At 51.7% G+C, this 20,791-nt stretch overlaps 10 protein-coding genes across 10 annotated transcripts; 4 read left to right on the forward strand and 6 right to left on the reverse strand.

The window, feature by feature from the left end:
* Positions 1-514: 514 nt before the first annotated feature.
* Positions 515-2,232, forward strand: KD926_009267 (acyl-CoA dehydrogenase family protein; the record flags this gene model as incomplete). Its single annotated transcript, XM_053101886.1, has 4 exons — positions 515-1,121; positions 1,184-1,409; positions 1,468-1,836; positions 1,896-2,232. 4 exons carry the CDS (start codon positions 515-517, stop codon positions 2,230-2,232), a joined length of 1,539 nt encoding a protein of 512 aa, XP_052954523.1.
* A 240-nt stretch (positions 2,233-2,472) lies between these two features.
* KD926_009268 (uncharacterized protein) lies at positions 2,473-2,801 on the reverse strand (the record flags this gene model as incomplete). The annotated part of the gene is made up of 2 exons (XM_053101888.1): positions 2,473-2,583; positions 2,649-2,801. 2 exons carry the CDS (start codon positions 2,799-2,801, stop codon positions 2,473-2,475), a joined length of 264 nt encoding a protein of 87 aa, XP_052954524.1.
* A 2,062-nt stretch (positions 2,802-4,863) lies between these two features.
* On the reverse strand, positions 4,864-6,671 carry KD926_009269 (uncharacterized protein; the record flags this gene model as incomplete). Its single annotated transcript, XM_053101889.1, has 6 exons — positions 4,864-4,911; positions 4,968-5,604; positions 5,656-5,789; positions 5,842-6,149; positions 6,209-6,592; positions 6,659-6,671. 6 exons carry the CDS (start codon positions 6,669-6,671, stop codon positions 4,864-4,866), a joined length of 1,524 nt encoding a protein of 507 aa, XP_052954525.1.
* Positions 6,672-8,394: 1,723 nt separating this feature from the next.
* On the reverse strand, positions 8,395-9,104 carry KD926_009270 (glutathione S-transferase; the record flags this gene model as incomplete). Its single annotated transcript, XM_053101890.1, has 3 exons — positions 8,395-8,487; positions 8,538-8,729; positions 8,778-9,104. 3 exons carry the CDS (start codon positions 9,102-9,104, stop codon positions 8,395-8,397), a joined length of 612 nt encoding a protein of 203 aa, XP_052954526.1.
* Positions 9,105-9,452: 348 nt separating this feature from the next.
* Positions 9,453-11,430, forward strand: KD926_009271 (putative oxidoreductase; the record flags this gene model as incomplete). The annotated part of the gene is made up of 2 exons (XM_053101891.1): positions 9,453-9,937; positions 9,996-11,430. The coding sequence occupies 2 exons, from the start codon at positions 9,453-9,455 to the stop codon at positions 11,428-11,430; spliced, it is 1,920 nt and encodes a 639-aa protein (XP_052954527.1).
* Positions 11,431-11,502: 72 nt separating this feature from the next.
* On the reverse strand, positions 11,503-13,125 carry KD926_009272 (uncharacterized protein; the record flags this gene model as incomplete). The annotated part of the gene is made up of 2 exons (XM_053101892.1): positions 11,503-12,789; positions 12,838-13,125. The coding sequence occupies 2 exons, from the start codon at positions 13,123-13,125 to the stop codon at positions 11,503-11,505; spliced, it is 1,575 nt and encodes a 524-aa protein (XP_052954528.1).
* A 788-nt stretch (positions 13,126-13,913) lies between these two features.
* KD926_009273 (glutathione S-transferase family protein) lies at positions 13,914-15,327 on the reverse strand (the record flags this gene model as incomplete). The annotated part of the gene is made up of 6 exons (XM_053101893.1): positions 13,914-14,472; positions 14,520-14,557; positions 14,617-14,663; positions 14,738-14,831; positions 15,085-15,239; positions 15,312-15,327. The coding sequence occupies 6 exons, from the start codon at positions 15,325-15,327 to the stop codon at positions 13,914-13,916; spliced, it is 909 nt and encodes a 302-aa protein (XP_052954529.1).
* Positions 15,328-15,437: 110 nt separating this feature from the next.
* Positions 15,438-16,574, forward strand: KD926_009274 (proteasome inhibitor PI31 family protein; the record flags this gene model as incomplete). The annotated part of the gene is made up of 2 exons (XM_053101894.1): positions 15,438-15,624; positions 15,688-16,574. 2 exons carry the CDS (start codon positions 15,438-15,440, stop codon positions 16,572-16,574), a joined length of 1,074 nt encoding a protein of 357 aa, XP_052954530.1.
* Positions 16,575-17,236: 662 nt separating this feature from the next.
* KD926_009275 (serine/threonine-protein phosphatase) lies at positions 17,237-18,636 on the forward strand (the record flags this gene model as incomplete). The annotated part of the gene is made up of 5 exons (XM_053101895.1): positions 17,237-17,398; positions 17,634-17,763; positions 17,820-18,353; positions 18,416-18,488; positions 18,564-18,636. The coding sequence occupies 5 exons, from the start codon at positions 17,237-17,239 to the stop codon at positions 18,634-18,636; spliced, it is 972 nt and encodes a 323-aa protein (XP_052954531.1).
* An 848-nt stretch (positions 18,637-19,484) lies between these two features.
* KD926_009276 (uncharacterized protein) lies at positions 19,485-20,012 on the reverse strand (the record flags this gene model as incomplete). The annotated part of the gene is made up of 1 exon (XM_053101896.1): positions 19,485-20,012. The coding sequence occupies one exon, from the start codon at positions 20,010-20,012 to the stop codon at positions 19,485-19,487; it is 528 nt and encodes a 175-aa protein (XP_052954532.1).
* Between the last annotated feature and the right edge of the window lie 779 nt (positions 20,013-20,791).

The raw sequence follows: 20,791 nt of genomic DNA on the forward strand, positions 1-20,791 counted from the left end.
CTCTGCGGTGATGGACGAGACAGGGCATAGGGCCGATGTAATCTGTATCACATAACTAGAAGGGAATGAAATGTCTTGATCAGTGATCGATCTCTCGGCCACTGAGAGGGGATATTTGGTTCAATTGGATAACATGAACGAACCGAGGTAGATGATTTCGAGAGAAAGGCTAGAACGGTCGGTCGGTAGAGATGTATGTACACAGTGGATATTGGTCATGATCATGGTCATCCGAAAGTCACTGACCGGGGGAGGCCTGCCTGACTGCCTGATGGGGCAACAACCTCGGCTCCCGGCAACGTCCGTAATCGCCGCCCCGTGATTGGCCCGGCACGTGTCTTCTGCACCCCAAAATTGGGACGCGGAGCCTTCGGAGAGTATCAAGATTCATGGTCCATCGTTACTAGTGAATAATGGCTCAGGTATTTATTCCGTCGTGACATCCTTCCCCGCAAATCCTCCCGCTGCCTCTTCCCCCATGCTTTCCCCGCTGCGTCACTAATCTTCTTCCATCATGGCCAAAGTTTTCTCCCGCGACGAGGTGGCCAAGCACACCTCCGAAGACTCGATCTGGTGCATCATCGATCACCGCGTCTATGATCTGACCGATTTCCTCGATGCGCACCCTGGCGGCAGCGTGGTGCTGGCCCAGGTGGCGGGCAAGGACGCCACGGCCGACTTCTACAACCTCCATCGCCAGGAAGTGCTAGATAAATACCGCGACGAGCTCTGCGTTGGCACCGTCGCCGGTGAGACCCCCGAGGTCACGAGCCCCGAACCCGGCAGTCTCAGCCCTGTTCCCTATGCCGAACCCCTGTGGTTGCGCCCACAGTTCAAGAGCCCCTACTACAAGGACAGCCATCGTCGCTTGCAGCGTGCCGTGCGCGAGTTCACTGATCGCTACGTTACCCCCGAGGCGCAGGAGAAGGAGAAGGACGGTACATACATCAGCCAAGAGTTGATTGATCGCATGGCGGAGACAAACGTCCTGGCTATGCGCCTGGGCCCGGGAAAGCATTTGCATGGTCGGAAGTTGCTGGGAGGCGTCGTGGACGGGGAAGAGTTCGATTACCTGCATGACATGATCGTGTCTCAGGAGCTAGTCAGAGCCAATGCGCGAGGTTTGTCGCCGAGTCCCCGTGTCTCCCTTTGAGCCACCCCGTCAGCTAACGGCTGTCTGCAGGCTTCCAGGACGGAAACATGGCCGGAATGGCTATTAGTCTAACGGCTGTCCAGCAGTGGCTCCCCAACGCTCCTCTTCGCGAGAAAATTACGGCAGAGGTCTTGTCGGGCAAGAAGAAGATGTGTTTGGCTATTACCGAGGCATTTGCGGGCAGTGATGTGGCTGGTCTTCGCACCACGGCCGAAAAGACCCCTGATGGCAAGCACTATATTGTCAACGGCACCAAGTACGGACCCGTCATCCCGTACAATCCCTTCAAAATGCTCTCTGACACATTGCAATAGGAAATGGATCACGAACGGCATGTTCGCCGACTACTTCGTCACGGGCTGTCGCACGGAGAAGGGATTCTCGGTGCTTCTGATCCCCCGCGATGAGAACGTGGAGACCAAGCAGATCAAGACATCCTACTCGACCACCGCAGGTACGGCGTTCGTGCAGTTTGAGAATGTCAAGGTCCCCGTGGAGAACCTGCTGGGTGAGGAGCACAAGGGCTTCATTGTCATCATGAGCAACTTCAACCACGAGCGATTCATGATGGCCAGTGGTGTGATTCGCATGTCGATGACCGTGGTCGAAGAGTGCCTGAAATGGTGCAACCAGCGTTTGGTCTTTAGCAAGCAATTGATCGAGCAACCGGTCATGCGACAAAAGTATGAATTCCTCCCCCTGCGGCATATTGAAATGAATACTGACCAAGGTGGCATCGTAGGCTCGCCCGAATGATCTCTCTGTGTGAATCTAACCAGGCTTGGTTGGAATCCATTGCTTTCCAGATGTGCAATATGACGTATGCCCAGCAGGCCGCGAACCTGGGTGGACCGATCGCTCTGCTCAAGTCGCACGCTACTCGGTCGGCGCAGGAGATCGCTGATATGGCCACCAACATCTACGGCGGTCGTGGAATCACCCAGAGTGGCATGGGCAAGGTTGTTGAGATGTTTCACCGCACTTACAAGTTCGACGCGATTCTGGGAGGAACGGAAGAGATTCTGGCTGACTTGGGGGTGCGGCAGGCAATGAAGAAGTTTCCCAAGGCCATGTTGTAAATTATTCTGATTTAGGGCTTTCTTGATTTTCACCCGTACAAATAGGATACCAAAGCTAGAAATTGATTCGTGGTGTCTCCATCGATTGTGCATATCAGCCCATGCCTTTATCGTGGGACATGTTTCATCTGCGGAAGAAATACTGAGACCATCTGCCCGTTGCATCGCGCTGGAGTCAGGGCAGATGTGTTTCCTTGGTTCGACGATTGTCTATTGCTCTGTCTGACATTCCCTTCAAACCTATTCTGAGTTTCCTTCGTTCTTGACCGTTTGATCCGGATCCATGGTCGTCTTGATGCGCCGAATGACGCGCGCAGGGTTCCCTGCGGCGAAATGGAAGGGAGGAACACTCTACAATCGGCAATCAGTACATAAACACCGAGACTCCACAAATTGGAAAAGATGTCTCAACGTACCCTGGTGACAACCGATCCGGCACCGATAGTGCACCCTCGCCCGATCGTCACGCCTGCGAGAATGATCACACTCCCACCAATCCACACATCACAAATATGGATCTCCTTGCCTGCTTCCGGGCCCTCGAGTCCTTGCCGCACTGCCGGATCCATAAGTTGCGTTGGCCGTAAAGAGAAACATCCGGGCCAAATAACGTCCTTTCCCCGATGGTGATCAGGCAGGTATCCAGGACTAACATGTTGAAATCCAAAAAGATGCCCCCGCCGACCTTGAAGTTCAGGCCGTGGTCCACGGAGATCGGATGATCCATGGCAGGGTCCGTTTCGTCAAAAAGTTTCGCGTCTTCTTTCGGGTCGGAGTGAACTGGTGGGAGAGGGCGTGTGTCACCGACAATGCTGTACCGATCTCATCGTTAACACGGGAAACGCAGGGACGGTGGCATCGACTGAGATGTCATCGCACTTACTCCCGCCATAGTCCAACCCTCCGGCGCCGGGTCACCGGCCCTGCCTCGTTGAAGCGTTTACATGCCTCTTTACATCAATCGCGATTAGCTTGAAGGCCTTCATCCCAAGCCCAATAGAACTCGCCATTCAACATTTTCTACCACTCCTTAGACGACGACATGATGCACGATAATCGAAATAGATGGACTTGCGATTTGAATTGGAATCCATTTACGTTAGCTTTCGCTCTTTATATAGATGAAATGATGAGGCGAAATTGGGGGGGGGGAAGGAAGCAAGATTGAGAGTTGAACGGGATCTGGACGGCTGCTGGCTGACCTGCCCGATTAGGATGGTCACGCCGCCAGGGTTTACATACAATCAATTCCTTGTCTCTCTTTCTCTACTCTGAAGATTCCAATTCTCAACACATGCTACTTCAGGTCATAACTTAATTCAATGATTCTAGACACGTGTCTACAGACTCTATCAGAAGAGTCGCCAACATGCACTTCCAACGCATCCCTTGCGTCGACTACTTGGTCAATATGAGTTCAGATATCGCCAGGGAGAAAGAGACTTGGATCCGGGTAGAGAGAAGAGCGCTCCTTCGAGACGATGATGCCGTGATTGACGTGTATATATTTCGCTCTGACAGATTGGTCATCTCTAATGTAAATACCATAGTTCGATTCCCTTTCCCCGAGTGAGGAGTGTTTGATTTCGGACTATGCCAAAGATGGTGACTAAGGCAATCCAGCGAGTAGTACGACCATGACCGTTTCAAATCCCCTTGAGCCCAGCATGCGAGGCGACTATCGAATCCCACATCCTTACTTTGCCTTTCGGCTCACGAACAAACAAGCTGGAACCGAAAGACTTGTCGAATGGCAAGTCCATCCAGGTCCAAATAGTCTATTCCGTTATGTGCTAGTTGAATTAGACACGGATTTTTCGGGCAGTGCATCTCGGTCGTTAGACTCTCGGAAACCCTTATAGTCCCGCATACTCGCCATTTACCAAAATATCGGTGTTGTTGTTTGGTTGCCGACAGACTTCAGCGAAGGTTTACTGCTGCTTCCTGAACATGATCAATCAGGGGAGTGTGGACACGAGGCGGTTGTGGTTGCCAATCTGCTTGCTTTGCTATACCAGATACGAGGAGTGAAGATCATGCAACCGCAGAGAGTGGAGAGCTTAGCCGGCTCGAAAAAATCTTTAAAAAGATGCTTTCGAAGGTTAAAAAGCCAGGCACAAGATCCTAAGGGAAGACTGTTAGCTTTTGTATAGTTCCTGTGCATGTATAGTTTGCTTGTTCGTAATTCACAGTTACAACGGGTTGGGAACGAACAGGCAGCTCGAACCCTGCAGTTGATCTCGTAACTGATCACGTTGGCGTTTTTGCTTGAGATTTGTCTAATCTTTTCGGCCTCTCCATGAGGACTTGATGCAGTTGATCCTCGAGGAATTGTCTTCTTGTCTTCAATCCTCGGGTCGGGTAGACTAATCGTAAAAGATTTCCTCGCCAGTATTTCTGTTCACTTAGTGAAGTGACATTGGGAGACAACTGCTTCTTAGATGATATCCATGTATCCTTCGAAGCAATGTATACACTCCGGCCATGCAGCACTTTCGATACACGTGTCTCGTGTGGAACGCGGACAGCCTGATTCACATGACACGTATTGGAATCATCCGACCCGACGATCCGAATGCAGGGTATATCATTCCCATATGTAGCGCTCGTTGATCTCTTGGAGTGTTTGTTTCATATGATGAGATAGTCATGCTGTCGCGCCAATTCAGGCGAATGAGTCTATACCACATTAGCGGATTCGAGTAGAAACCGTGTCATACGGCAAGAGGACTAACAAATTCCGTCCATGATACATTCCTATCTTCATCAGGAGATTGGGCCGCCCGAGCATCCCACACCTTCCGAAGCAAATCTTTTGGGATTGGATTTCGGATCTCAGATCTCCTTTCAACTTCATTTATTCGACAGACCACGTAATATCGCGAGTGAGGCGATAATGAATCGGCACCGGCCATAAAAAGGGGCAAGATCAAGAGCTCGACGATCGAGCAATCAAAGGGAATCTCGGCAGTAGCATCCAGAATCTTTGTTACGCAATCCTGTATCTCGGGAGTGTTGGCCGGTTGAAATGGATCCAGCAGCCGAAGGATGCGCAGTATACATGCATACCGAAAGGCTTCCGCTGCTGCCGACCAGCGGGGATCAGCATTGGGGAATTTAAAGCTCTTTTGGTCCCAAGAATATAATTTATGTTTTGCCAACAGCAAAGCAATTTGAAACTCGTTCCACGTTAGCCACCCCAATGTGTGCTCTTTAGCTTTATCCAGGACGCCTCCGATAATCAGGAAGACGTCCCTCGGGCATCCATTCACCAACTCGAATTTATAGTCGCTAGCAAATGCCACCATTTCTCGAACGTCTTGGGAGAAGCATAATCGCTCAGCGCCGGCAAAGCCTCGTATGATATCAAGCCTGTGTACAGTAAGCCGGTTTTGCGCATCTAATCAGATCGTGAGTACGAACCAGGCCAGGTTTCCTAGGAAAAACACTGCCCGCTGGCGATGTCCATTTAGCCCCTCGGCAATTAACAGCCTCTTGCAGACAGACATAGCCCCCGTAATATGGATCCCGTGACTTGAGACCCCAGTTTCCGCGATCTAAAGAAAGTGAGTCAGGGTGTTGGCAACTCATGGCAAACACCATACTTACGTCATGAAGCAGCAGAATCTGAATGATAGCCAGCACAGCATCCTGCTCATCCGCAAGCAAAGTCTCGCTCTGGCTTCGTCGAATCTCTTTGCTCAGCGCACGGATGGCTCTAAGGCGATATTCGACAGCCGTGGTGTCATAGAGTGTAGAATTGTCGGTCAGCTTCCCAAGATGAGCTGCGGACAGCCCCAGCACGGCATAGAGTAATCCTATTTGCTGCCGGGCCAATGGGAGGATATATGATCGGTAAGGGTTATCTACATCATCCCCGATTCCTGATATCTGATGCGGACAAATGAAGCTATCATCTGCGTGGCCACGTTATTCTTTCCTTCCGGCACGCTCTAGGGGGAACGGACTCGCCTACAGTGTGAGAGAAGAGTCTCGGTCTCGGTCAGACCCAGGATCCGCACGATTTCATCCGACGGGTTCTGCGGGCTCTCAATTGGCCTTACCAAGATTGGAGATGTTTGTGTTTGTTCCGAAGATTTCGGGGTGTCTCCCGACACAGGCGGCGCAGTCGACGAGTCCCGAGTCTGCTGTCGGGCAACTCGATTGGAGCGTACCCTCGTAGTTCGATCCCCTACCGGAACCTGGGCACCTTTCCATTTCCCGCGACTGGCAATGCCACAGAACCGGAACTGTTCTGGATAACCCCCGCAGTCCAGGCCTTTAGTGATGCAGCGATTACAGGTCGGACGAGCGCGGTCGCATTTCCGACATTTTTCTCTGCACGTCAAGCAGGCGGGGCCTACGATGAGGTCAGGTATGTGACAGATTTAAGCAGAGTTCAGTCCGGTCCCCACTGGTTACATACCCAGTCGTGGCATGCTGCCGTGCAACACCACAAGAAGAACGTGGCAGGGAAGTGGGGAGGCGAGAGAAGGAGGATCGCAGTGGGCGATTTTACCCCATCGGGCAGCTGCTGGCACGGGGTCACGCTAGGCCCGACGGGGACGGGTGTGCTCACATGACCGCTCCCCACTTTATTGATTCTATATGTGGCCGCGGTAGATGACTAAAACCGCTTATATCATCGCCTTGCTTGACCAGATCGATCATGCAACCGCATTGATTTATGACGATAAATCGTGCAATTCCGCTCATTTATGACGACCATGAAGCCCCTGAAATTGCATAAATATCGGCTTCTTTATCGTGTAGTTAGAAAGAATCAAGACCTTCATTCATTTGAATATGATCATATAACTCAGTTGAATAATCACTTCTTCGGTAGACCCACATTTCTGCCACACTATACTACAACTCCACCCCAAAAGGTGCAACCGAGCTGGCTGCGTGGCTATCAGAAACTCGTTTCTTTGAGGATATATGCATACGGCATCCACTACCTCAGCTAGACTGAGACCCCCCCCCCCCCCCCCAAAAAAAGATAGACGTGATAGGATAGGTCATGGAGATTAGGACCTCTGCAGCTGGCATTAACTTCCGCCTGATCCACAGGCTCTCCTTCTTGACTGCAGCAGCTATTTCATGCGCTAAAGTCCCTTATTTGTACTTAGAACTAGAACTAGAACTAGTTAGTGACGCCCTGGGCTTACCCCCTGGCGGCCTTTGCCCCAGCAGGCGACTGTGGGAAGCGATGGATGTGTTGTGTATTGGGTGGCCGGTGTGGCCACTTATCTAAGATATCTAGCTTACTAAGCGAGGTCGAACCCCAAGGCAGGCGGAAGGGTAGAAGGGTACTGTTGGCCGTCTCTCTAGGCGTAACTGCTAGTAATGTACACTTAGGAATATCGATGATGAAGGTCTGATTCTTTCAATCTAGCTGCAAACGGTGGTTTGAACACATGAAGAATGATAAGCAATCTAGCCTAGAAAGGCAGCTAGAAGAGACATAACTTTTGACCAAGTCAACCGACAGTTTTGTTACCGCAGCACGAAATCCTCTGCAGCGATATAGTGAAGAAGTCAAGACGCTGATATTTGATACATTATTCAGCTCTAGGGAACAGTATGTATACTATATCTCCCCATATTTCAACTTGTAGAGGTTTGCTAAGGTATCCTTGACCAGGCGTTTCCGTCAGGCTGAGTTGCAAATCCGAAGTGAGGAAGGTCCGCTACATTTGCACAAAACTAAGCCCGGGCGCCGAAGAAACATTGTTTAGAACTTAAAAGAATTAGATTATACAGTGAGACCAATGGAAGAAGTCACGGATCAGGCGCCTTCCAATCGGGTTCCCAATATTGTGATAGGACCATCGTTGGCGTTATAAGGCCTCTCTCCTAAAATCTGGGTGGTTTTAAGAGCCCTCGCTTATCACTTTAGCGCGTAATATGTTAAGCCCTTTGATGTGTTTAGATATCGACAATGTTGCTTTTGTTCGTTGGTGGAAAAGATTTTCTCTTGTGAAATAGGTCTAAATTGAGACAATACTCGGCCAACCAAAAGGCATACATGTTCTTTCACTTAATTTCCATTTGACAATCTCAGCGTAGTTAATTGCTAGCAATGCATAGGCTATTTGAATGGACTATCTGCGTTGGCTATCTGAACATGGGTACTTGTGAACTCAATGAAGCTAGATCCTAGTCCAATCGTGTCTCCTTCAGGTACGCCACAATATTGGGACGCAGCTCGAAAACTTCCCGAAACTTGAGCAGAGACTCCGGGAGAGATGACTATGATGACAGTGTTAGCTATGTATCATTGATAGTGAACAATGACATACCGGAAGTGTCCCAGTTCTCTCGTCGTTATCGATGGATTGGTAAACGGCAAAGTCGGCATAGGTCACCGTGTTGCCCAGCAGGTAAGGGCCAGCATGGTCCCTGTAGTACTGATCTAGAAGTTTATAGTACTCGGGGGCAACCTCATTCTTGTATTTTTCCGATTTCTTCGTGAGGTTGGCCACCCATTGGGACTGTCTAGTGGTTAATTCAGAATAGGAACTTGAACGACAAATACTGACTCTCCAATCGATGTAGATGTCCGAAACCGCATCAACCACGAATTTCTCCACATTAGTCTCGCCGTCGTAGCGGCCCAACTCCCGGGCAAAGAAACGCAAGATGGGAATGTGCTGGGTGAGAATCAAGCCCCGGTACTCCAGTGCAGGCACTTTGCGTGTCCTCGTGATTCCCTGCTGCTGGAGCTTCTTGCTGTTCTCGACCCAGGTCTCGTCGTATGGATAGTTAACCTCTTCGATCTCGATTCCCGCATCCATGAGGAACAGCTTGACTACTTCTCCGCGACCCAGGCGACCAAGGTCGAAGTAGTGGTAGACGGGCACGGTCATCGGGGCAGCAATCGTGATCAGCGAAAGGGTGAATGAAATGGAAGGTGGGGAGCAATTCCAGGATCAAATGGGGGTTCAAACTGACCTATTTATCGTCCAAAATGCAAAGCATGATGGCATCATCAAAGTGGAGACGTCGAGGCGAGTCAAGCAACGCAAGCGAGCTACGCGAGCTACGCGAGCAATCAAACCGCACCAACTGCACCAACCTTCTATCATGGTTCAAGTCGCGACAACGTACAAGAGCCGGTCACAAGGTTTACTGGTGACGCCGCACGGATATGTGATTGTTTAAAATAAAGACTGGTGACATCTGCCGCGGACGATCTACACCCCTCAACTGCCGCCATGGCGACCACAGCACTACACGGATGGCATCCAGGCGAGATCTCCATCCAGCGGAGGCTAGGGTATGCAGACGCCATTAAAGACACCTGGTCGATGGTCCGCAGCTTCATGCCCGAGCAGCACCGCGTCTTTCATACCTCCAAACTGCCCTTCATTCCCATCACAACTGTGGATGAAGACGGGCGCCCGTGGGCAGCGATTGTCGCGGGGTCAACCGGGGAGGCTGGTTTTGTTCATAGCCCGGACTCACAAACTCTCTCAGTTCATGCTCGTCTCTGGGATGGAGACCCATTACTTGACACAGTCAAGGCGTGGGTTGATCCTAACCCTGGCCAGTCCACAGTCGCCCAGAGATTCTTGACTGCCGGTCTGGGAATCGAGTTCTCCACCCGACGGCGCAACAAATTCGCTGGGACTATTCAAAGTGTGGAGCACAAGTCTATCCTGGACTACAAGCTACACTTGAGAGTCACCCAAACAATAGGGTACGCACTCTAAGATCATGGCTCTTGAAACTAGGGAATGAAGACTAATATTGCGCAGGAACTGTCCCAAGTACATCAACATTCGAAAGCTCATCCCTCATCTGCATACGCTTCCCAGGGTCGAACATCGACATCGGCATTGGGAACCGCACGGCCGACTTCCAGAAGAGGTAGTGGCGTTCATCCTCCAGGCCGATACGGTCTTTGTCGGGTCCATCTACAAATCATCGCCGTCGGATCTGCACACGTTCCCTCCGCACGCGGGCATGAACGCTCGCAGCGGCTTACCGGGTTTTATTCGAGTCAGCCCGTCTGATGGCCGCACGGTCGTGGTGCCAGACTACTCTGGAAACCGATTTGTGTCCACTTTGGGCAACATCGAGGCTAGTGGGCTGGTGGGATTGACGATCGTGTCGTTTACGACGGGCGACATTCTCTATTTGACGGGTACCGCTAAAAATCTAGTAGGTCCATCTGCACTTGAGGTCATGGCGAGACATGCCGCTCTCACATCTGTGAATGTTACCGGGTTCGTCTTCGTCCGAGACGCTCTCCCAGTTCGACAGCAAGATGATACCTCCGTTGAACGCAGTCCATACAGTCCAAAGATCAAATATTTAGTGGAAGAGCTGGGTGCCCAGAGTAGGGACAGTGAAGAGCGCAAAGCAAAGCTTCAAGAGGCAGTGCAGGTCTCTTCTGACCTTGCGGTGTTCAAGTTTGAAGTCATTTCCAAACCTAGTGCTGGCGATCTGCGAATCCGCCCCGGTCAAGCTATCGTGCTTGATTTTATGGACTGGATAGGACCACCGCAGTACGAACACATGGCAAACTCCGCCCCGGGGTCAATCAATGATGATCGCGTCCGTACATGGACAGTCTCCAGTGCCCATGAAGAGCGAAATGCGACATACTTCGAATTAACAATGCGAGAAATGAAAGGAGGCGCGGTGACTGGTGCTCTATTTGATCGTCTGAGAAAAGACCAGTCCGCTCAGCCAGGTCAGCCTATTGTTTTTGACACTCCTATCGTCGCCGACATCGTTGGCGTCACGGGTGACTTTTTCATGGACCACGAGAAACTCGATGCGCTGTGGGTCGCCGGTGGCATTGGAATCACGCCATTCCTCGCTATGCTCAATGCGCTGGCAGAGCGTGGACCTGCAGCTGAAGGCGATGTCATGCTGGTTCTTGCAACGAGAGAACCGAGCATCATGCTTGATATGATGCGGCCCTCTCTTGAAAGGATAGCACCGACCGTTCGTATCAAAATTGCTATATTCACCCATGATCCAGAGTTCAATGCCGGTCATCTCAAGCCAAATCAGAACATTTGTGTTCACAGTGGTCGTGTCGTCCCAGAGTTTTGGAAGGATATTCCGCGCGGCAAAGACATTTTTATCTGCGGGCCTAATGCTTTTGGGGACTCGGTGACTGACGGGCTGCGAGCTGTGGGAGTCTCGTCAAGTCAGATCCATCAAGAAGGTTTTTATTGACGAACGATATTTATGACGCGAATCATAGTGCAAATTTACCGTAGCGCATCTTCAGCAATCCAACATTTATGCTTACCACTTACTATCAGTCATCCTATCACGGTCGAGTAAAAGACGACTTCCATTGATGTGATCATGAAGCGTCTGATTAAGATCAAACTCGGAGAATGTTAACCATTGTGCCCACTCCTTCACTAGAGGCTGGTCCATGACCCATTCACTGAATGGCACATCCGTCCCATAACAGTTAGTTACGGCTGGTCTACCGCCATTGGCAGAACTTGCCCAGCGTGCGATGCACAAGGGGGTATGAGATTCCTGTGTATCTATTCCCTCACCCGGCCGGGCTTGAGCGTAGTATGTGACGTAGCCCCGCCCATCCAAGTCTGGGAAAACGACAGAAATGACACGCCGATGTGGCGGGGTGAAGTATTCCACGTCAGGCCGTCTCGGCTCCCGGCCCACGCGCTTTTCGAGAGTAGACAGGACCTCTAGGCTTGAAGCAAAGGCTTTGCTGTTACAAACCCCTTCTCGGCCGCTGCGGTCCAATTCAAATAATATCCATCGAAGCCAGGTAGGCCTTGGGCAGGACTGCCCAGCCAGAAAGAGTATTGGTGAAAGTCCTACTGTCAGGGCCTCGCATCCGAATGGGATATCATCGGAGGAGGATAGTGGGCTGTTCAAGGCTGTCGTGGCAAATCGCAACAGCTGATAAGTGAAATGATAGGAATCGAGCTCGAGGTTGCTCTCGCCCTCATTGTAAATGCTTAATGCCCAGGAAAGCCTTGTTCGGTAGAAGACATAGAGGGCGAAGATAAGACAAAAGTCTTTGGGCAAGTTTGCATGCGGCGGCGGGGGGATAGGGATTTTGGCCAAAATTGCAAGGTCGAAGTTGACGGGCTCCGAGAGCGCCTCATCAACGCCGAGCTTGTGGAATAGAATTGCATTAGTAGCCTCCCACTCTTTGAGTTTCTTGATGAAGCCGACGATTTTCTCCTCTGGCATCAATTTCCGATGAGCTGCAACTGGACACCAAATTAACGGCTTGATGTCGCCGTCCATGGAGCCGATATCGAGAAGCTGTTGTAGGAGAGATTTCGGTGAAAAATCCACACATCCTTGCAAAGGTGTCGACGCAGCGTTATGGCTTTCATTTGGTCTATAAAGCGGCGATATCATTCGGATCACCTTGAGATCCGGCAAGGTCACACGGCGGATGATATCCAGGTCGTGGAGACACAACTCAATCGGCGTCTTAAACCGCTCTGTTTCCCGGGTGCTTTTCGAGCACATTGCTTGAAAATAGTGGTTGGCCATGTGAATGTGACGTATTGTCGCTGGGACGTTTCCATCAAAGCTCTAGCATCCCGTCAGCTGCTGCTATTAATCCTCCCTGAGGGGACTCACCTCGATATATGCAAAGAGGATCAGCACCCCTAGGAGAAGAGCCATCGAGATTTGTGTACTGGCCAAACTATCCGATACGCCTTTCAATGCATTTGAATACATCTGGATGGCAATGACTTTGGTGTCGAAGCCATGATCGCGGTCGCTCTCGGTCTGTAGAGACAGCAGCAAAGTGGCTCTGTGCATGCATCCGAGTGCAACGACAGCATCAAAGACATACTCCACCTCCCACGCCTCCTGGCAAATATAGTCTCGCCAGAAGGAGAGGCTCTTGGGTGGAAATAACATTGGCATAGTCCTAAACAGGAACTGGTGGAAAGCCAATACATCACGCGCTCGGGTATGCGGCAACTGTGATGGGGTCGGGTTATTTGGCAAAGCTATCAGCGGTAGACCGTCTGGTCGGACCTGGGGACGTATCGTGGCGTCCCCCGGATGTCCCAGGTCTGATGACGAGGCGGCTGGAGTGGTGGAGGTTGAGCTTGCTATTGATCGGGGAAAGGCCAAGCGTCGTTTCCTAGAATAGCCAGTACATTCTACATTAGCGACTTCACAGCGCTCGCACGTCGGTTTTCTCTCGTCGCATTTCACCCGCCGTGTCCGACATGTGAGGCAGCCTGTCCGGGATCGGCGTTTCTTATCATTCATGGCAAGTGTTAGAGCGCAACAAACAGCATTGCTGTCTTTCTATGGTGTAAGCCTCGCGCAGATCTCCCGAAACAATTTTGAGAGTCGAGCATCTTGCAGGGGACGGCGGGACACGTGCTTAGGCGGTGAACTGCGGCCGAAAAATATAACTTGAAGTGGTTAAGCTCAGAGGAATGGTAGAGTTCGATCGGTCCGAGCCATAAGGAGAATGCAAATGAATGAAGTAATACTCTATCTAAAACGTAGCCTAGAGTACAGAGACACTTGAGTGCTTGAAGAGGATTGTGGCCTCTGCAATATATGAGCCTCGGACGGACTAATGTTGTTACCGGCTTCCGAGCTAATCACATCACATCATAACTAACTGACTAAATCATATCGTCTATATCCCCCCAACACTGCGCGCGAAGTGAGTAGTTCACTGGTGACTACTCCGTAATATTCAACCACGGCTTCACCGCCTCGAGAAGGTCGAGGTGCACCTGAGGATTGCCGCTCCTCTTGAGCGCCTCGTCGAGAAAGTCCGGTCCCATTCGCACGCAGAAGAGCAGGACACTCGCCCATACAAAGTCTGCATAGCCAGCAACCTCTCCTTCGAAGAAGGGGCCTTCGATTTCGCTCAATAGAGTCGTGGCTTCCTGGATCACCGCGGTGGCCTCATTCCATCCCTGTTCCCCTCCAAGCTCTTTCTCTGCTTGGTCAACAGGCATATTGAATATCTTCTCCCGGGTGGTGCACCAGTAGTCGATACTGGCATCGTTGAGCAAACGCTTCGGGATCTGGGCGATGAAGACGGGACGAATAGTGGTGATGAAACGTTTCCAGAGGTCCTCGGCCTTCCAAAGATAGGGCGAGTCGAGACGTAGGCTGGGCTGGGGATGGAAATCCTCCAGATGCTCTGCGATCTTCCGCGAGTCCATGATGTACTTACCATCTGGGAGTGCAATGGTTGGAATGGTATAGGTGCCATCAGCATCCGGGGAGACGCTACATAAGAGTTAGACCGTGTCTCTACGAGATTAGGGATTACTGACTAGCCCTCGAGGGTCGGTTTGATATCAGGATACTCCACCTGCCGGTATACGTTAGCGGGATACTCGGGTCTCGCGAGACAAACGCCTTAAAACTTACCCATTCAGTCCGATAATCCAGGCCTTTGAAATTCAGGACAAGGCGAGCTACGCCAAGTTAACTTGGAACGAAACTCACAGGAAACACGGCAATTAACATGATTATGGGGATGCCGACGTACTCTTCCAAGGGTTGGGTGTCCAGGTTCCGCGAGGGTCCTTGGATGTCAGGTCAAAGAAGACGATCTGCGTGGATGGCATGGTTGGGGTTCGCTCCTAGAGGTGGCTTGTAGATGCTATCGAAATAATCGCAAGATGCAAATCTGTGTGGATAGTTGGACGTATGAATATGGCCAAGAGTAACACCCTCCAATGCTGAATCCTGATGTTTGGACTGCTCTGGCGATAGATACATAGGACGTTTATATATAGCGTCGTGTCTCCACCCGGACGCAGAAAGATTACTAATGCATTTCAAGCTGAATCAAGGAGGCCGATAAAGTCTCCGAATAAGGACGGTCACTCGCACCTTACGGACTAGCTGGAGTATCAACATGCCGAACGTGAGACCGAGCGGAGTGTCTAGTCCGGAGTACTGAGTAGGTAGGGAGTACTGTCCATGGAACTCTCCGGAGGCGATGTGTACGGAGTAGAGCCTTCCCGAATCGGCATCGCCCGGGATAACTAGTTAGTTAGTTAGTTACCAAAGATCGACGATGACTAAGCCGATAAGCGCAGGCCCGATAAGCGGATGACATGATTGCTTGCTCATTCCTGTCGCTGCCTGTCAAGAGTCCTTCGCCTCTCTCTCTCTCTCATAGCGTTGCCTCAACGCAAAATATCCTTTCGCACTCAACCATCATATTCCACCTCCCTTCCAGGATGGCTACAAACGCCGATGTTCTTCGTCCTGACAACGTGCTGTCACTTGCAGGAAGCGCTTTGCAGGGAGACGGCACTGCAGAATCTAGTCTGAAGTCGGCTACCGAGGCCGTTGCTCTCATCGGCCATGCTTCCATGGTCGCCGTCGGTTTCAAGCTGGTAGGGTTAGGAGAGGAACATTCGATTGGTAGAAGCTATCTTTCTCCCCGTTCTCGTCTGGACGTTGGCTAATTCATCTTCATGGTAACAGCCAGCTCCTCGGACAGCCCCTCTTTGCCATCGGAATGGAACCTGAACGATACCTTAGCTTTTCGATACTCTCACCCACAATCCTCCATGCACTACCTACTCAAAGTGAATCGACTGGGGAGTAATGCCGTTATTCTAGCGCTGGCGCTTGGCGATGACAGAACTACGTCGTTCGACGTCGCCGCCAAGGATTTCATCTCCCCGTCCTCCCTCCCGATCACGTCGAGCGCCGATCTCACCTCCGACCGTCTACGCGACGTCTTCATCTCGTCCTCACGCTTGACCGATCTAATCTCTTTGTTCAAGATCAACGTTATCCAGAGACTCGCACCCGGGGTGTACAAGGAAGGGTACGAACCTTCCGACAACCTGGCCTTGCAGGAACCACGGGGAGAAAGACCGCCACCGCGAAACCCTTTAGCAGATGACCCGCTTCCTCAACCCGCTCGTCCGTATCCTTTCGATGATCCCTTGGCGGCCGCTCCGCGCCGGCCGGTTCCCCCTGGTGACTTCGCCCCTCCCGGCTTCGAAGACGAGTTTGAGATCCAGCGGCCTCCACGGGGCTATCACCCTGGATTCGGCGGGAGGAACCCGTTGAATATTGGCGATCGGGATCTATACCCCCCTGGACTCGGTCCTCATGACCCTCTGCGGGGTGGCATTGGTCCGGGCTTAGGGGGTGGAGGTGGAGGTGGCATGCACCCTACATTCGACGATCCGTTATTTGGCGGTGGTGGACAAGGCCGAGGATATAACCCCCAAGCACCCCCCGGAGCTAGATACGATCCGGTCGGACCGGGAGGCGCGCCGTTTGGACGAGGGCGCGGGCCTTTTGGTGGAAGCGGCGCCGGCGGAGGGTTTGGCGGATTTGGCGGTGACATCATTTAGGTAGTTAGGTGCGCGGTTAGGGGAAATTTGTTCGCCGGAGCAAGGAAACGCATGGAGGACAATCATGTTAATAGTATTTTTAAGTTGTATGAATTATGACCCAAACAATAAACGATTCCTAGTGACAAGAGGATCGTATCCATCTGATCGAGTTCGAGTTCGATTTTACCGAAAATTTTTTTTAACTTGCTCTCGAACGAATTGGCGGGGGAGAGTCAGGAATCGTGGGGAGAGCAGAGCGTAAGGACAGGTGTGGCGTTGGTCGGTGTGGCGCACGGCAGCCCAAAGGCGGCCAAAGCTACTCGGTCACTCCTTCACCACCCAACACTCACTCCGTCTCTTCCCTCTCTCCCTCTCTGCCTCCTCTACCCCCCCATCGTTCTTATCCAACCCACCCATCCTCCCCCCCCCCAAACTCCAGTCCTCGGGTTGTCATCTTTCCGTGACCCGATTGTCTGGTTTCTTCTTCAATTCTGCTTTTTTCATCCCACCCTCCCCCTTTCTGCGCGCGTAGCCGGTGTGTGGATCCTTGTTCTCAGCACCAAAAAAAACAGACCCAAGCCTGCCTCACGAGACCATCCCTTTTCAGCGTTTCCGCCCCTCCTCGGCTGCTAATTTGGCATCTCCTTTCATCCCCTGAATCATTGCTCGTGGTCCCTGCAATGGATAACAACATGGAGATCGATGCGGCGCGGTCGCCCGAACCCCACCATCTGTCGCCCACTACCGACCCTGGGTCGATACCGACGCTGGACGGATGGATCGAGAACTTGATGAGCTGCAAGCAACTGGCGGAGGAAGATGTGCGAAGACTGTGTGACCGAGTGCGTTACCTCTTCCTCTGAATCGTAGATTCGAAATTCACGATGGCGGGATATCATTCTGACAATGGATTTTTCGCTTGGATCCGGACAGGCAAGAGAAGTGTTGCAGGAAGAATCAAACGTGCAGCCCGTTGTAAGTTTTCCCACTCGGTCGGGTCGTGTTCGTCAAGGGACCCCCGACGACATTTTCCTAGACCGCAGCGACCGATGCACGGGGCTGACCTTACCGTGGTAGAAATGCCCGGTCACTGTGTGCGGTGATATACACGGCCAATTTCACGACTTGATGGAGCTTTTTCGTATTGGCGGACCGAATCCAGACACCAACTACCTGTTCATGGGTGAGATTCCCTTTGTCTCTTGTTGTTTGCTTCGACTTGTTGGGACCCGCCGCTCACCGCTGCCCGTTCCTTGGTTGCAGGTGACTACGTCGATCGGGGTTACTACTCTGTCGAAACCGTGACACTTCTTGTCAGCCTTAAGATCCGTTACCCCCAGCGGATCACAATTCTCCGAGGAAACCACGAGTCCCGCCAGATCACGCAAGTGTACGGTTTCTACGACGAGTGCCTGCGCAAATATGGCAACGCCAACGTGTGGAAATACTTCACCGACCTTTTCGACTACCTCCCCCTCACCGCACTCATTGAAAACCAGATCTTCTGTCTTCACGGCGGTCTGAGTCCGTCGATCGACACGCTCGACAACATCCGGTCGCTGGACCGAATCCAGGAGGTTCCCCACGAGGGACCGATGTGTGACTTGCTGTGGAGTGATCCCGACGACCGATGCGGCTGGGGTATCTCCCCCCGTGGTGCTGGATACACATTCGGGCAGGATATCTCGGAGGCATTTAATCACAACAACGGCTTGACTCTGGTGGCACGAGCGCATCAACTGGTAATGGAGGGATACAATTGGTCGCAGGATCGGAATGTCGTGACTATTTTCTCGGGTATGCTTGCTATCTTTCCCCTCTTTCCCTCTCCGGAATTTGCGTGCTCATGTCCCGTTCAGCTCCAAACTACTGCTACCGGTGCGGCAACCAGGCCGCCATTATGGAAATTGATGAGCATCTGAAGTATACGTTGTATGTTTGACCCGGATTCTCTTTTCTTCGTCTGGTTGTGGCATAGGTACTGACATGGGATCCTTCTTCCTCTAGCTTACAGTTTGATCCCTGCCCGCGCGCCGGAGAACCGATGGTCTCGAGGCGTACGCCCGACTATTTCCTTTGAGCCGATCGTGATAGACTTATTATGTTTCCCGTGCCGATTTTTCACTCACCCCCGGCAAGATGAGGCCCCGACCCTTCGAAAGGGCACCTGGGATCTGGAACCATCCGCATACAGGCAGGCGAAGCGCCCGAATAATTGTATGTCCGTAATTCTGGCCGTGTTGATACCAATCATGAAAATAAAAAGACGTTCGCAAGATTTTATTTTTATTCTCACATTGATTTTCATTATCTTTTTTTCCCGGTTGCCATCGGGATGAGTTGTCCAGCCCTCCAATGTCCTGGCGATGGCCAAGTAATCCGTATGACCTCATCGATGCCCATCCTTGCCCATCCTTGTTCGAGGGGTTTTGCCGCAGCCCCGCCACATTGGGCCATCATGGCGTGTCTGGATGACCGAAGGTCTCTAGTCTGGGGATGACAGTGCGAGGAATAGGATTGAATCGTAGTCTGGAGAAACCCCGCCTGCCTACTGAAGAGGGGGCACGCACCAACTGTTCTTGTTTTTGCCACACGGCCATCCTCAGGCGCGGTGCACGTGACCGGGACAGGGTTGTCGCCGCGGATATACACTAGAAATAACCCTTACTAACAAGGGTTGACCCTTTTTAGTGTAGCGGTATTTTTTCTGCCACAAGGGTACAGTCGAGGTTCACGCATGAGACTGAGTCCACATCTACAGTACACACTACATCAGGAGAAGACTTCCTCGCTCACAGAATCAGAACAACGATACATTTCAACTATCACACCAACGAAACAACTGCACACCAACGTCATCTTCAATCTACACACCAGAACAGCACACCAAACCAAGTGAAGCAACCACAACATCGCTACAACTACCCCTTAGACAGGAATCTCCAGCACGCCGTCATAGTTGCATCGCTCCGTCACGCCGGGGTTGTCAGTCGGTCCGCACTTCCACTTGGACCCCTCCGTCTCGTCGTTCAACGTCACCCGAGCCTTCTCGGGGATGGGCCCCTCGACGCGCTCTAGCTCCAACGTGATCTGGCTGACGTCCTTGCCTCCGTTGGGAAAGCGGATATAGTACTGACCACCGAGACAGCGGGGGTTCTCGACGGGGTTCCCGTTGAAGGCCCTGGAGATCACCATCCTCTCGTCAGTCCCATGCATAAGTATGAGTAAGTATCTACCAAGGAGGGCCACTGACCACTTCACATTGCACTCCACAGGGGTGTCGTCGGGGTAGTTGGGATCGGTCAGAATAAGATGCGCGTTCGTGACGCCGCTGGCCCTGGAGGCGTTGATCCAGAAGTCGGTAACTTGCAGCGCGCTGCTGCGTTTGGCAGCAGTGGTCGGGGCTGCGACGGCAGATCCGATGGCCAGCAGGACGGCGAGGGCGGAGAATTGCATGATGATCGGTATTTATTGAGTTGAATTTGTCAAGAACAAGCTCGAGGGAATGAAAAAGTCTTCGGTTTAGAGATTCACGAGATGCTTTTCGTTGAAGTACTAGATTGCTGGATTGAATGAATACTCAATCGACCGGCACCATCCCCATCTTTATACTTCTCCAGCGTCTCTCCCATCCGGACTCGCTCGCTGTTTGTGTTCCATAAATAACATCCATCAACCAAAAGATGATGAGACATGTTCCAACACAACTCCCCCATTGCAACCAGTCGACATGATACACAATCACCGAACGCAGGTCGACCCACCCAATAAGCCACAAAAGTATACATCAACAACTACTAAGTAACAAAAAAGGCATGAAAGCAGCAAGACAGCTCTAAGACAGGGAAGATCCGGCCATCGATCATGTTCCTGGAAGGGTAAATAAGCAGCAGTCCGGCTCGTATCTTGTCTTCCTGCATTGGGCGGCTGACTGGGGCTTATGCGCTTGGCTCAGCCCGGCTGACGGGCAGGCAAGATCTGGCAGGCCTTATTGAAGTATGAATAGGATTGAATTGCTGTGCTTTGCGTGTTCTCTCCGCAAAGAACATGGCAGCGTTACACAGGATCCATCAAGGCAGGGGGTGGCTAATAATAGATGGCTGTCTGGAACCCGGTCAATGGGGTGTCGCCTTGCTGCATCGGCTACACGTTGTACAAGTCTTGAGAGAGGACGGGGAGAGACAGGGGCATACAGACTCGGCACAAGACATCAATTCATAATATCCACAATCTTA

Source organism: Aspergillus affinis, assembly GCF_023601865.1.
Source record: "Aspergillus affinis strain CMG 70 chromosome Unknown NODE_66_length_189108_cov_86_600325, whole genome shotgun sequence".
Taxonomy (NCBI): Eukaryota; Fungi; Ascomycota; class Eurotiomycetes; order Eurotiales; family Aspergillaceae; genus Aspergillus; species Aspergillus affinis.